This window comes from Hyaena hyaena, unplaced genomic scaffold (assembly GCF_003009895.1).
Source record: "Hyaena hyaena isolate Hyena2069 unplaced genomic scaffold, ASM300989v1 scaffold_1551, whole genome shotgun sequence".
NCBI lineage: Eukaryota > Metazoa > Chordata > Mammalia > Carnivora > Hyaenidae > Hyaena > Hyaena hyaena.
Genome location: NW_024082186.1, coordinates 107393 through 122698, shown reverse-complemented (window position 1 = coordinate 122698; position 15306 = coordinate 107393). Strand labels below are relative to the sequence as shown.

General features: G+C 38.2%; 1 protein-coding gene across 1 annotated transcript in view; it reads right to left on the bottom strand.

Annotated features, from left to right (window-relative positions):
• Nucleotides 1-2894: 2894 nt before the first annotated feature.
• The window catches only part of LOC120226007 (protein O-mannosyl-transferase TMTC2-like), a 115133-nt gene continuing 102721 nt past the window's right edge, over nucleotides 2895-15306 (bottom strand). The window contains exon 5 of the mRNA XM_039224197.1: nucleotides 2895-5539. Coding sequence (XP_039080128.1) covers nucleotides 5360-5539 — 180 coding nt within the window. The 3' untranslated portion in view covers nucleotides 2895-5359. The remainder of the gene's footprint in view (nucleotides 5540-15306) is intronic.

Here is a 15306-nt window from a genome sequence, read left to right as displayed (position 1 = left end):
GTGGCTCAATTTTGGCAGACTATTGGACAATCCAAAAGGGCAGTCTCAAAGTTTTCTAACCAAATCCTCCACTTCTTTGACAAAAATTTAATTATTTCTAGCAGCAATTATTAGTCAATTCTCCATGTGTCTATCCATTCTTTTTCCACCTTGACTTTCTCCTTTTAGGGCCTCTAGAAAATTTCCTGAACACCATTTCAGATGTATCAGGTTCTTAGATCTCTATAGGTATTTATTAGTGACCCCATCAAGTTGCCTCACATATTTGTAACTTTTTTACTTGAACCAACAATTTTCTTGCTAAACAAAAGCTCTTTTGTCCACTCTTTGGAAGCAGACAAATAACACAATAATACCAGAGAGCAGTTGTAAAAAGTTGAGGAAACATTTTGAAAACTTAGAAGAAAACTGTCACAGAAATTTCAAGTGAATGCAACTTCAAAACCCAGCAGTACTTCAGGGGGAAAAATACATCTCAAAGCTCTACAGAATAACAACAGCAGAAGGCCAATATGCAGTGACGTGGCCAATGGAATGAAAGCCAATTCAAAGGCCTCTCTGATTACATCCTGCAGGAAGACCACCCAAAATGACACAACAAGAAGGTTAAAGTCCTGCTACACATGCATCTTTCTCTACTGGAAGGTGAAGCCTAGCAGAGTTAGTGCAATTGCATTCCCATTTCAGCTTGTTCTCTCCTCACAGTGGTTGGCAGTTCCAATGCTTAAGCCAAGTTTTCTAGCAACACTCATGAGTTGTAAATAGTGGCAAGCAAATTCTATAGTATTGAAAATATTTAAATTAAGTAGAAACTCATATTCCAGTACATACAAATGAATCAGAATTACTGTAATTATTAAGTTATCCCCAGAAACCCAGTTTCCTCCCTCGTAGTAGCAAAAATAACCAAGACTTAGATGCATTTCCTTTCTTTGTACTAGAAATGATTACTATGTGAAAACACAGTCTTAAGGTGAAAACATCAAATGAGAAGAATTCTTGAATTCCCAATCTCAACTTTTTAGGAACTGGATTTTCAAAAATATCTAGCTGATAAAGAACAAATGATAGATGGAATTCTAATTTATAGTGTGTTTTATGTTCTACTCACAGTGTGCCAGGCTGAAGAAATTGTGCCAAAAAAGAAAGACATGGCCCCTGCCTTTACTGGCTTTAGAGTAGAGTGCTTTTGATCTAAGATAAAGCTGTACCTTGACTTAAAAACAGAATGAGGGCAACTGGGTGGCTCAGTCAGTTAAGCATCCAACTTTGGCTCAGGTCATGGTCTCACGGTTTGTGAGTTCAAGCCCTGCATCAGGCTCTATGCTGAAAGCTCAGATCCTGGAACCTGCTTTGGATTCTGTCTCCCTCTCTCTCTCTTTCTCCCCTCTGTGTGCTCTCTCTCTCTCTCTCTGTCTCTCAAAAAAAAACATTAAAAAATTAAAAAAACAATGCATTATTCAATTACTTCATGTAGCTAGTCTACTTAATAATTGACATTCCTATAGCCTGTCATGTAACTACCACTAACTAGTTTGCGGAACTTAGTTAAGCCACCTAGTATGGGGGGCCTTATGTTCTTTAGATTGAAAGTAAATAGGTATAACTACACAGTCACTGAAATCCTCTCTGAGGACTTCTCACAATCTAAATGTTCTAGATTTTTTTCATGTGCTACCTCTGTGTTTGTTTGGGTTGCTGTAGCAAAATACCAAAGACTAAAGCTTATAAACAACAGAAACTTCTTTCTTCCAGAGGCTGGAGATCTGAGATTAAGGCGCCAGCGTGGTCACCTGAGGGCCCATTTCTGGGTTGCATGCTGCTCACTGTATTCACATGGTCGAAAGGGTGAGAGACTTCTTTGGAGCTTCTCTCATCAGGATATGAGTCCCACTCCTATCACTTCTCGGCCTTTTGGGTAAGATCAAGTGAATCCCACTCCTGAGGGATCTGCCCTCATCACTCCCCTGCTCCCTACCTCCTAATAACATAATCTATGGACATACCAATTTTAGGAGGACATCAACGTTCAGACCACAGGAATTTCCTTTCAGCTTTGTGATCATCTGAAGTATGAAGGGTCGGGAATGTGATTTATGAAAGATGAATAGCTAGAGAAAATGCCAAAAGGGATGAGAACTCTTGTCTCCAGACTTGGGATCACAGCCTGAGTGCTCACATGACACAGGACAATACGGGGACAGGCTTGCTGCTTGCTAGCTTCGTGACCTGGATGAGCTAATTTCATACCTCTGAGCTCTGGCTTCTTTAACTATAAAGTTGGAATATAACCTCACACATCCATATGATGTTTAGCGTACAGTAAAATCTTTATAGCTAAATTTTATCCTTAATAAAGGAATTCAGCAATATATAATTATGTTATTATATAATGACAAATTTAACAAGCCTATCAAATTTTCTGTCTAGAACCCAAGGGTTTTCTTATAACTGAAACCTGAATGTGTCGTACTCTTGTCTTTCAACAAAATAGCATTGTGCTTTCCTCTAGGATCAGGACTAGAGTATCAGGGTCTTCTAAATATGGCCATTTTAACCAAATGAATTATGAACGGGTCATGCTTGGCATATTTCCTAACACATTCCTATAGCTCATCAATAAAAGAAAAGAAAACTTATGCCATCTTTTTTTTTTTGGAAAGTGGAAAATCTGGTGTTATGGGGAACCTTAATATTATTATAACTATTAAAAATTAATGATTACTTATTATTGGTTATACGTGAGCCATGATATGTCTCTGACGCTCAATCTCTACCTTTTAAAAACTTTTTCCAGTCTCTGTTAAAATCCATGAGAACCTTACGTGCTGTTGCTGCAGAAGATTTAAAAAAGGCCTGTACGACATATTTGTTATCAATGCTTTATTGTTGAAAACAAAATTGAAATTCTCTGGCACATAAAACAATTATTTCTACAAAAGGAAAGCCTACAAATCTTGATAATTTATACAAATAACAGTTTCTCAAAAAATAAAACTTTAATTTAGTAAACTTGTCTTGTGCTCTATATTTTTAGCACTGTCTGCAATAATCCACCATAAATCCCTGAGCGGAGACATTTTTTGACCATGTTCTATAGCGCCCCCTCCCGACCTCCCCCCAAGTTGGTCAGTTACTAAGCCCAGCCCTGTAGTGAAAGGTGTCAGGGACATTTAGCTATTAAACATCCATGCATTTTATGACACAGGCCCAATTATTAATGCTACCTGGGGACTGGGTCAATATGAAGTGCCTCTACTGTGCAATCAGCGAACCTATTAAGAACCAAGTGTCTGGAAGGAAGAACATCAACAACAAAAAGACATAAAATGTTAAGAATAGGAAGTCATCATAGGTCAATAACTATTTAAATAAATAAAACTGTTAGACATTGAATTTATCTCTATATCCTTATATTAAATTCCTTATTTATTTATTTTTTTTGCAATTGCCAATGCACTAGAAGATGAAAAATACACTTCAACCCACACTTTTGGTTTGACCACGGGTGTGCTGTTTTTAAATGTTAAATATCGTTCTGAAAAACACAGTGATCTAGTTATAATTTAACTTTTGGCCCTTCGATGAAATGTTTACAAAATAATATACATATTAGGAGGGCCTTCTTACTAATGCCATCAACAAACCTCTCTCACTACAACTGCCCTTCTTTCAAACACACTAATGCCATAGGAACACTACTTTAAATTCTTCATCCCACTTTATTCAGATAAGGAGCAAAACATATAAAATATGGAGAAAACAAAATATGATTTATTTGCACGTCCAGCTTCCTTTTAGTGGGGATGCTGCCCAATATATATACATGAAAAGTTAAAGAAAAGAGAAAAAGCTAATTTTCAGTTGCAAACAACTGACTTACTGAATCAAGTTTTGTTATTTTGCTATGGTAGAATAATAAATAAATAAATATGTAGGGTATTGTGTAGCTACTTTCTCTATGAAGAAGGTGATAGTGAACTGTTTTTTTTTTTTTTTTTGCAAAGTTAGTTTTTAGTAGCAAAATTTGTAAGTCAAACATTGTTCAATGTTTTTCTCTACCTCATTTTTACTTGTGTAATGATCACTAAAGTGGTTACTACTAGATAAAGAAATAAAATACTGATTTGCTAGTGAAAAAATAGTTTAACTGTGAAAAGCACATGGCAGAAGACATAAAAACACACAGGCTGATGCTATACTCTACTGCAGCCTAAAGTAAGTCATTTTTGATGTCTTTAAGGAAGAGCAAAATATGATAAAAATAACGCCTTAAAAACTTATTTGCATTGCTGTTTAGGAACCTGTCAGAAAGTGATTAGCATTTTATACCAATTCTTTCCAAAATATAACATTCATTGGCAACCATTATTATACACTGCTTTGCTCAGACTTGATTTCTTAACCATTAACATCTGGGAAGTGCATAGCACGTTCCCTTTTGCCTAATAGCTGCTGGTTAGTTATTGGAATTAGAACACTTTTAAGCTCTTTTGGATGTAATCCCTATATTAGCATGTACATTAACCAGGTATAGTCATTTCAAAAGCCTAAGAATTACTACAATGAATTCTCCTAGGTGGTCTGGGGTGACATTGGTGACGTTAAAAGTAAACATTGCCTGCCTGACACGTATAAGGTCTGCCCGGCCTCTCCTGCAACACCAGTGTGAAAGCTGGTTACCTCAGCTCAGAACATGAAAAGCAAATGCTGTCTAAAAGAAATGAAGACTGTGACATCCAAATCATAAAATGTGATGTGCACTTGTCAGGAAACAACTATAGATTCTGACGGGTCTTGACATACTTAGAAAAAAGTTTTTTTTTTTCTCTAAGTTTCACAAATTGGTAAGCAGGCCGTCCCGAAGAGGGAAGACAGCAGCATCAGGACAACCCGCCAGCACGCTGGAATTCACGCGACACTTTAATCATTCCCTATTAACACTTGCTCTTAATAGTTTAGCAGGGCTGAATGGACACTCTGACTTCCTCTCACAGTGTTTAAGGAACAATATAATTTCTAAATTAGCTTTCAAAAATGAACAAAATTTGTAACTTAGATTCCCTGCCCACCCCACCCCCCTCGCCCCAATGCCGTGAGATCCTGTTTTAAGTGCTCTGGTTTAATAGTTCTATGGGTAACAATTACATCCTTCAGGAGGTTTCCAATGTTCCCCTTTTTGGTGTTAACGGCTGTGCCAACAGCAGAGTGAATACTCCCAGAAGTGGCAGTGACCCCAGTGACCCCTGCCCCCATCTTGAAGTCCATACTAGCTCTTGTCCTAGCACTGCTGGGAAGGTCTGTTCATTAACGAAGCCAGCTTTCCAGTAAGGAGGAGGACGAGGTATGCCCTCCCGTGTCAGGTCTTGGAAGTCTTTAAGCCTTGCTTTTCCATGATGTTCCACAGTTTACGGAGATTGGACTGCGTGATGACATCATCGGGCTTGAGCTGCAGTGCCCGCAGGTAGTTGGCCTCAGCCTTTTGGAGACGGCCGTTGAGATGGAGGATAGCCCCCAGGTTCATCAGAGCCGCCGGATACTGGAACCAGAGAGAGGGAGGAAAATGATTAAGAGGCTTGTTTCAAGCTTTCCTTCATGGAAGACAAAAATCTTCATCCACTTATGCAAATGATTCCCTTATGTCTGGAGGCATTTTATGGAAGCAATTTAGCAATTTATACAAATAGATCAAGATAACTAGGAATAAAAAAAAGTTTTCAAACAGCTGGTGCACTCTGCTTTAAATAGGGCGGGCAGCTACAAAAATCTTCTTTAATGAGAAAGCAGAGGTTACATATGAAAACCTTGTAGTCTCGTCAGACTGTACTTTTCTAAGGAAACAGTTAAAAGTTATACAATTTCAGATAGAAGTGAACTTTTTTTTCAACTCAATGACAAGAAATAAAAAAATTAAGTTGGAAAAGTTGACAAATCTACAACTGCCCACTCTTTGTTTCCTCTCCTTAGCAATATTCCAGGCCGTTTATGCAAACTCTAAGTAAATAAGTTAAAACATTGTAAAATTTTACTGATGTTTTCAGGGTAGAAACTCTGAAAAATAAATTCAAATGTAACCACTAACGTCCTTTCCAAATCTAACCCAAGTAGTTTAATGAGACAAAGTTCTTATTTTTAAGTCAAATTTTTAAACTTCTCCTGGTGAATGTTTATTGTAAATACAGCAAAGTAAAAACATACCAAAACAGAAAAAAGGTGGTGCAGAAAAACGTAACCTTTGTCAGAAGTTTTACATTCTTTGTTTAAAGGTAGTTGTGATTCTTGAACAAAGAAATTTTTGTAATATGTGATATTTGCAATACGAAGTTATCACATGAAAGGCAGAGTTAAAAAAAAAGTATGACTTATGTACCCCTAGTTTCAGACAAGTGTCTCCATCCCTGAATTCTCACATATTAGTTGACAACAACAAAAGCCCTTCCCAAAGGAAAGAAAAATTTTTTTTGCTTGCTTTCTACAAATAAAGGCAGTTCTGTTCTTGTCTTGTCGCTCGAACTTTCTGGCTAATATAGAGCAGTTAATATTTTGGCAGTTATACAAATGCGTATTTCAAATATCAGATAAAACTAAATGTGTTTATGCTAAGATTGTGTTTTCATTTTGCAGATGGTGTCAATGGAGTAATTGTCCTGGCAACTCTGTGATGCAGTGTAAAGTAATTCACAATAATTTTTACAATTTAGTATTTTCACAAAATGCATGCATTTCTCAGCTGAATTCATGTGACTCCACTCTTTACTGTAATAACAGTTATTTCTGAACCAAAAAGAGTGCTGGGGGCAGGGCTGAATAGCTCAGAATAAACCAACTGGAAAGAGATGATCAGATTTGGACTTTAAGAAGTCTGAGTTTGAATTCTTGCTCAACCACTGACTGTGACCTTGGTGAGGTCCCCTAACATATCTGTGCCCAATTCTTTCATTTACGAAATATTAAAATAACATCAACTTTTTTGCATATTGTCAGAAAAAAAATGAGACAATCAACAATGTGGTACATAGTAGACACTGCGAATGTCAAGTTCACTTTTTCTTCTTTCCGTCTCCTTGAGGTAGAGCACATGCATGGTTTTATAGAAACATTTTTATGTTTTTATATATACTTTACAATTTTTTATTCCAATAGCTACACTATCTGTCTGTGGATGCACAGCAAAATTCTCTTAAGTCCTCAACTATAGGGCATTACTTTCAAACTTGTCTACATCCTCTTTTCTTTTCCAAAAATAATGCTGCAAATATAAGCTATTCCTGACCTTCAAAAACCTTTTGGTCAGGATGACGCCACACTTATCAAGAAAAATACAGATGGTCAGTTTCTAATTTTAAGCCCCAATCCAAATAAACAGAGCTCTAAATTACATGTGCAATGAAGGTCCATGCTGGAAACCTAAAATAACACCACCTACTCTGTCTTCCTAACAGAACTTTGTTATCATTTCACCCATTATTATCTTGAGTCTCTTGATGCCTAGATGCATTTCTGAATTCTATTCCCTCACATAGCTTAGCATAACTATCAATAAATAGCTACTAAAGTGATGCGAAAGTGTGCTCACAGCCTGAATTACTAGAGATGCTAGTAGATAAAATGTTCAGACTTCCGCTATCATGAGTGGGAAGAGAGGAAATGGGGATGGAGAACCACGGTTGGAGATCATTCCTGGCTAGCCAGAAATAGAAGAGGCCCAGAGACAGGGGCTGAGAGAAACCAGATGGCTCTGTGGGATAGTCGTTATTTCTTAAATCGCTTTATTATTAAAGTATCTGTGCCCAAGTGTAATCACCAGTTATGGGGATTATTGAAGATACTCAAAAGTTACCGAGTCACAATGCCTGGGTGCCAATGCCAGCTCTGGCCCAGAGATGTGTGCACTTGGACAAGTTGATGGAACACTGAGGCGTCAGTTTCTTATAGAAATGAATGATAATAGTACTTGCTCCATAGAACTGCTGCGAAGATTACAGGAGAATACAATATTATTGTCTTTTTCCTCTTATTTTCTGTCTCCTTATCACCTCAGAACCCAAAGCAGAATCTCCTGTCAGTGTGCCTGAGGAAACACCAAATCCAAGCCCTGTGGATTTGTGACCTGGCTCTACCTTTACTAGCTTTATAGACTTTCCTAGGTTAAACCAGAAGAGATAGAGGTGAAGACAAGTGGTGAAGTAAACCAAGCCACATAAATAGGCTTTGTTACTGAACTGCAGCCTGGTTTCCTCTGTCCTCAGAGTACTTGAGTCACTTCCCTTCCATCAAATGATGAAAAAAGAAAAGTGAATATTACTCTAAAACAACACAATTAGGAAGTGAAATCTGTCATCAAAATGAGTTCTGAATGCTAATTATCATAGTGTTTTTGGAATAGCTTTTGTGTTTTTCTTTAAATTTTTAATGTTTATTTATTTTTGGGAGAGGGGGAGAGAGAGAGAGAGAGAGAGAGAGAGCGTGCACGCTGGGGAAGGGGCAGAGAGAGGGAGACACTGAATCTGAGCTGTCAGCACAGAGCCTGATGCGGGGCTCGAATTCACAAGCCATGAGATCATGACCTGAGCTGAAATCGGATGCTTAACAACTCAGCCACCCAGGTGCCTCATGGAATAAATTTTAAGGTTTCATTATCCACCCTAGCATGTTACTCATTAAACAAAAATAATAAAAAATGGACATTATGAGGTTAAAATGGGATAACAGATCCAATAGAAGTTTATGTATACTTATTGTGTTCTTTTTTTATTTTTTTAAAATTTTTTTTAATGTTTTATTTATTTCTAGGGGAGAGAGAGAGACAGTGTGAGCAGGGGAGGGTCAGAGAGAGAGGGAGTCACAGACTGAAACAGGCTCCAGGCTCTGAGCTGGCAGTCAGCACAGAGCCCGATGTGGGGCTCGAACCCATGAACCACGAGATCATGACCCAAGCGAAAGTCGGACGCTTAACCGACTAAGCCACCCAGGTGCCCCTGTGTTCTTTTTTTAAATGTTTACTTATTTTTGAGAGAGAGAGAGACAGCAAGAGAGAGAGAACGAACTTGAGCAGGGGAAGAGCAGAGAGAGATGGAGTCACAGAATCTGAAGCAGGCTCCAGACTCTCAGCTGTCAGCACAGAGCCCAATGTGGGTTGTGAACCCACAAACCATGTGACATGACCTGAGCTGAAGTTGGACACTAACCAACTGAGCCACCTAAGCGCCCTAATTGTGTTCTCTAAAGAGTAAAAAATCCAAGTAAACTACAAATATATATGTTTAAGAACATAATATTTTAGGCAGCTATAGATTTCTGTGTTTAGCTGTAACATTTTCATTTGAATGCGTCTATCTCACCAGAGTAAAAATAAGTTTTTATTTTACAAACCTACATTATTATGCAGTGCTTTTAAAACATCACTATAGCCTCTTATTTGAGTGAGTGGAAACTGAGGAAATTTGCATGCATGCTCACATGTGACCTAAGTAATGAGCACTTAGGTACAAGCCTTAGGTAACTGCTTGAAAGTGTCAACAGATACTTTATGTAAACAATTTCATGTGTTTGTTAAAAATATAAGAAATAAAACTCGATGCAGACTACTTTCGGTTACATGGTTTTTACTCTCTTCAAAGATGAGCCTTCACAGTGCAATGAGGGGTAGCTTACTGGATGCCCAAGGGACTGAGTGCCTATCGGTCTTTTAGCCTTGCCTCTCGTCCAGGGAGTAACATCAGCATCACCTGGGAACTTGGTAGAAATGCAGAATTTCAGGTGCCAACCAGAGAATCAGAATCTGAATTTTAATGAAATCCCCAGGTATTTTGTATGCTCATTGCAATTTGAGAAGCAATGTTCTAGAGGTCATTTCCTGATCTTAGATCATATTATTTTACATCTTTTGAGACGAAGTGTCCTATAGGAGGATGAAGTCCTTTATGGAACAAAGAATGTCAGATCAAATGTCTATCCTCTCATAAAGTGAATTCTTTTGGTCATGCAATTATTTACAGTAGTAGATGTTCAAATGAAACTTTATTAACAGAAGCCATAAATGACTAAATATTATTGGACAGGAGAGGAAATAAAACGCCTTTACATAGCCAAATAGGAGCATGTAGAGGTTTTTAAACAGAATTAAGGACTACCTAGCTATATAACTGAAATGCAAGAAGTTCAGGTGACTGGCTGTCTGATGACACACTGGTGTCCTTGCTCTCTGCCAGCTGTGACTCATGGGCTGGGGAAAAGAAACCCAACCACAACACAACCACAATCCCCACACACATCTTCTTTGATTAAAGACAGCTGATGAAATTTTTAGCATGTTAACAAAGGCAGTAGCTTGCAACCCAGTAAAATGGGGCTTATGGCTCCATACAACAAATGACATCGTCTCCCACTTCACAGACTAGAAAGGAGACCCAGATTTTTCTTGTTCCCTTGAAAAGGACAGATGCTTTACATCAAAGGGGCTGACAGGCTGCCATACTGAGGCAACAAATGACGTCTTTTTCAAGTCGCTAGGGAATTACGACTTTATTGTTACTTGACTGTGGTCTTTGGTTTATTTCTCCAACACTGGAGAAAATAGGCAAATTCAAATAGTAGGTTGGGGTGGGGTAGAGCAAAGGCAAGATTGCACTGGTCTGATTCTAGTCTAACACATCGAGGCTCCCCAGGAACTCAGCTGAGCTCACAGGGTATCCTCAACACACAGGATTAGGAGACAAAGTCATTTTCCTGCTCTTTGCCTATTATGTAGTCTTGGGAAGAGAAATATCTATGGAGGAGGAACAGTACAATTATATGGGGATTTAGGATTGGACATTCATGGATTGGACATTCATGATCACATAGGATTGGACATTGTGAACGGGACTAGAATCTATAACTCTGAGCAGAGGATTTGGGTAGAGCCTAGAAAAAGGAAAACGGTTTGGTTGAAATGGTCTGATTAGGCAGAAGCTGGAAATCCACACAGTAATTGCGTTTTCTTAACCCATTATTCCCTGTGACCATTTACATCTTTGTGAAGGTAAATCAATAGGCAAGAGAAGTTTTGCAAAAGATGAAGACAGAAATATCTGGCCAATACCTCTAATTTTACAAATATGTTTATTTCCATCCAAAGCATTGCTCAATTTATCCATATAGTTGTATATTTACTATTGTATGAACTAAATAACTTTTGAGGAAGAATTTCTGAGGTTAGCCTTATCCAGCTATTATTTACTACACTACAATTTTGGGGGATATTTTCAAGATAACCAACTTTAACTTCTCTTCTGAATATAATTTGCAAACTTAAATGAGTTTACCCAGTCTGAAGTTTTTAATGGATTCTCACTCTCTTTCAAGTAGTTACTGAATAACTTAACAAGGCTACATACTGCCATTCAACTGTATTCAGTTGAAATTGCTTACCCAATTGAATTTACTGGAGCAGTAACTGTACCACGATGCTTAAAAAAATAATGGTATAAACTAAAAAAACCCATAGTCATGAAAAAGAGTATTTATGCATAAATTTAAAGAATCTCTATTTATTGTGCCTTGTACATGGCAGATATTCAATAAATAATTACTGAATTAAAGATTATCTGTCAGGCTTACGGAAAAAAAGTGTACCATGAACCCAGACAAAGTCTGATACCTTATCCCTCCTCTATTCCAACGTTACCCCTCTTCCTTTGTCTTCCTGGCATGCTTCATGGTCAATGCCAAGCTAGAGATCTGCATAAATTATCCTTGATTCCTTGCCTTCCTCCATACACACATATCTGCTCTTACATTTAGCTGTTGTTGACAACTTTACCCAATAATCGCCCTTAAATTTGTCTTCTAATTATACTCTGTCCTTTTCTCTTTACTTGGTTTAAGCCCTAATCACCCTTTCTTGGATTGTTTAAATAAAATTACTTTGGGAAAGAAGAATAAGTGAATGGGTAGCTGAATAGATTAATGGGTGATAGATTAAAAGAATGAATGAATGAACATGTAAGTAAAGCCATATGCAAGGTTTTTACTGTAAATATTATAGGCATACATATAAAACCTTGAGAGAATACAACAGAACTATTTACTTGCCTAATAAGCAAAACTTTATAAAGACAACTTAAACGCCCAAATATCTCACTGTCCTATTCCTGAACTCACCCCCATTCTCCCAAGAAAACCACTATCCTGAAGTTGGTATTTATCATTCCAATGTGTATTCTCACTTTTATTTTTTGTGTAGCCATAATAAATGTATAATCTTACACATTTACAATTTTTAATTTTATAAATTTGTCATCATCCACCGTGAGATGTCATCCTGCCAAGCATGCACATGAAACTTGGATTTTATGCTCAACATTTTGTTTTGCAGATTTATCCATGTTGATAAAGTTTAGTTCTTTATTATCAATTTCACTGAATGAGAACCCATTCTCTTAAGGATGAACTTACAGATTCTTTAGAAGAGGGCTCCCATCTACATTCTTGTGAATATCTCTACACATATTTATTGGGAGAATTCTGAGGATTGTAATTGTTGGAGCAGATCATCTGCAACTTTGCCAGACATTATCAACTTCTTCTTCAGTGTCACTGCATCAAATGCATTCGCATCAACATGTCACAGATATATGGAATATTTTATTCCATATTCTTAACAAAACTTGACATTGTATGACTTTTTAGTTTTTGCAAATTGAAAGTTGTAAAACAGTATTTTATTTGGTGTTTGCTTTTTTTTCCTGGTTACTACAGAGGTCAATACCATTTTCATAAATGTATTAGCTTTTTCCTTTTTCTTTCTAGCGATCCACCTGTTCCTTAACATTTAGACAGAATCAGTTTTGTAAGTGCTGTCACCCACACAGTGGTATTTGAACGGGAATTCCACAGAATGCCTACTACCTCAAAACAGCTCCCATATAGGGCTGTCTGGCCTACTGTTTTCCTGGTCGGAGTCACTTTCTCAACAGGGACAATCAGAGAAGCACTGTTTCTAAGATGGAAAATCTGTTTTACACAAAATGGCAAGTCTTTGATACAGGTGCACTTTCAATGTGGGTGAGAGGATGACAGAAATCTGGGCAATAGAGAAGGGCACCAGGTCCACTAAAGTGTTACACAGCAATGATGGGCATCTTGGACAATGGGATGTGGGAGAGGCTGGCAGCTCCTAGTTAGCCTCACACAGAACTGCTCTTTCTTTACGGCCTGCTTCTCTTCTTGATCTGCTTTCTGGCTTTCTTCTCAGCTATTCTACTTAGAGAAAACAAGAGAAATTAAAGTGACAAATATGTGTCATATTCTCCCTCTCTTATTGTCCTCCATTTCTATCGGCACTGCCTAGTATGGCGTCCCATCCGTTCCTAAATGCTGTCTGCCTCCTCTTGTTCTCCTACCTTAGATTCCTGCTCACCTCTATCTATCTCCCACTTGATCATTTGACTTTTTTAAAACACAAACGCGGGGCGCCTGGGTGGCTCAGTTGGTAGCGTCCGACTTTGGCTCAGGTCATGATCTCACAGTTCGTGGGTTCAAGCCCCGCGTCGGGCTCTGTGCTGACAGCTAGCTCAGGGCCTGGAGCCTGTTTCAGATTCTGTGTCCCCCTCTCTCTCTGACCCTCCCCTCCTCACGCTGTCTCTCTCTCTGTCTTTGTCTCTCTCTCAGAAACAAATAAAAAACATTTAAAAAAATTAAAAAACAACAACACACAAATGGGGTTTTAGAGATCAACCTGTGCCTACAGAAAAGAATCCAGACTCTTCAGGCCAGTGCTAAGACACAGATTGCAACATGGTACCCCAAATAAGCCCTCAACATACATTCTGCATGAGTCACGTGAAACTTCTATTTCTGCCACGTGCAATTCTGAGCATTTATTTTTTTTATCAAACTGTTTCTCCGACAAAGCCCTTCTTCCATTTTCTTTTCAAAAAACTTCTGCTCATTTTAAAAAGGAGTTTTAACAGTCTCTTATTCATAGTTTGCTCTTGTATGTTCCCATAGTACTATCTACATAAATTAATTGTAACACTTAACCACAGTGAATTATATCTACTTGTTATAAGCATCTGTCTTTGCTGGAGAGTGAGACAGACAGTGAATTTATTTTAACTGTCTTTATAGTGCTAGTGCCAGGCTCTGGCATATGAAAGAAATTCTCAATGAATGCTTCTTGAAAGAAGAAAAAAAATATATGATTTAGCAGAAAGAGCTGACCTAAAAGAGGTAAATTCTAGCCCAATCTCCATGTAACTTCATAAACACTGAGTAGGCATCTACTATACGTCAAGGTTGCCGTCAGATACTCTAGATAAGAGGTGAACAAGAACAGTATTTTTTTAGTCTATTAGTCTTTTGGTCAACTTTAATTGTACATTTGGCATTTCTCCCAAGCCACTAAAAGGGGTACATTCATTATCTCATTTACATCCCTGAAACGTAGGAGGTCAGGGTAACTCTTATCTATGCACTGTTCTAAGCACTGCTCTAAACACTAATAGGAGACACTTCACTGAGTGGTGTGGGATTCACTGCCCTCAGGCTGTTTATAGTACAGCGTGTGAATACACATTTACCTGCTACAGAGAAGAATCAGACATGTCTATAGGGCTGAGCTGTGGAGGAGAGGGGTGGCTACTGGGCTATTACATAAGATGAATTGTCAGGCTGCTCCCTCTTTACTTCTTCGGAAGAGAGAATGGCAGGCATACAAACTTTTGAAACTGGTGTCACATCAAAATCAACTTGTTACTTTCTAAAAGTATTTTTAGCAAACTGCTGAGAGTAGAGCCAACAGTGGAGAGAAACCCTAACAGAGAAGAGTCTGAATTTCAATTAGTTTGGAGATTAAGATGTCAACAGTGATATCCATGCTGTTGAATCTTTGAGACCAAATCAAAATGGAGAAAAAGGATTGCAAAATGGAAAAAAAAATTGAGACCAAATCAAAATGAGCCATGTGAGTGGCTCAGTCGGTTGAGTGTCTGACTTCGGCTCAGGTCATGATCTCACGGTTTGTGGGTTTGAGCCCCGAGTAGGGCTCTGTGCTGACAGCTAGCTCAGAGCCTGGAGCCTGTTTCAAATTCTGTATCTCCCTATCTCTCTCTGACACTCCCCTGCTCATGCTGTCTCTCTCGCTATCAGAAATAAACATTAAAGTTCATAGCAGCACTCTCCACAATAGCTAAAACATGGAAAGAGCCTAAGTGTCCATCAACAGATGAATGGATCAAGAAGATGTGGTTTATCTATACCATGGAATACTACATGGCAATGAGAAACAATGAAATCTGGCCATGTGTAGCAACATGGATGGAC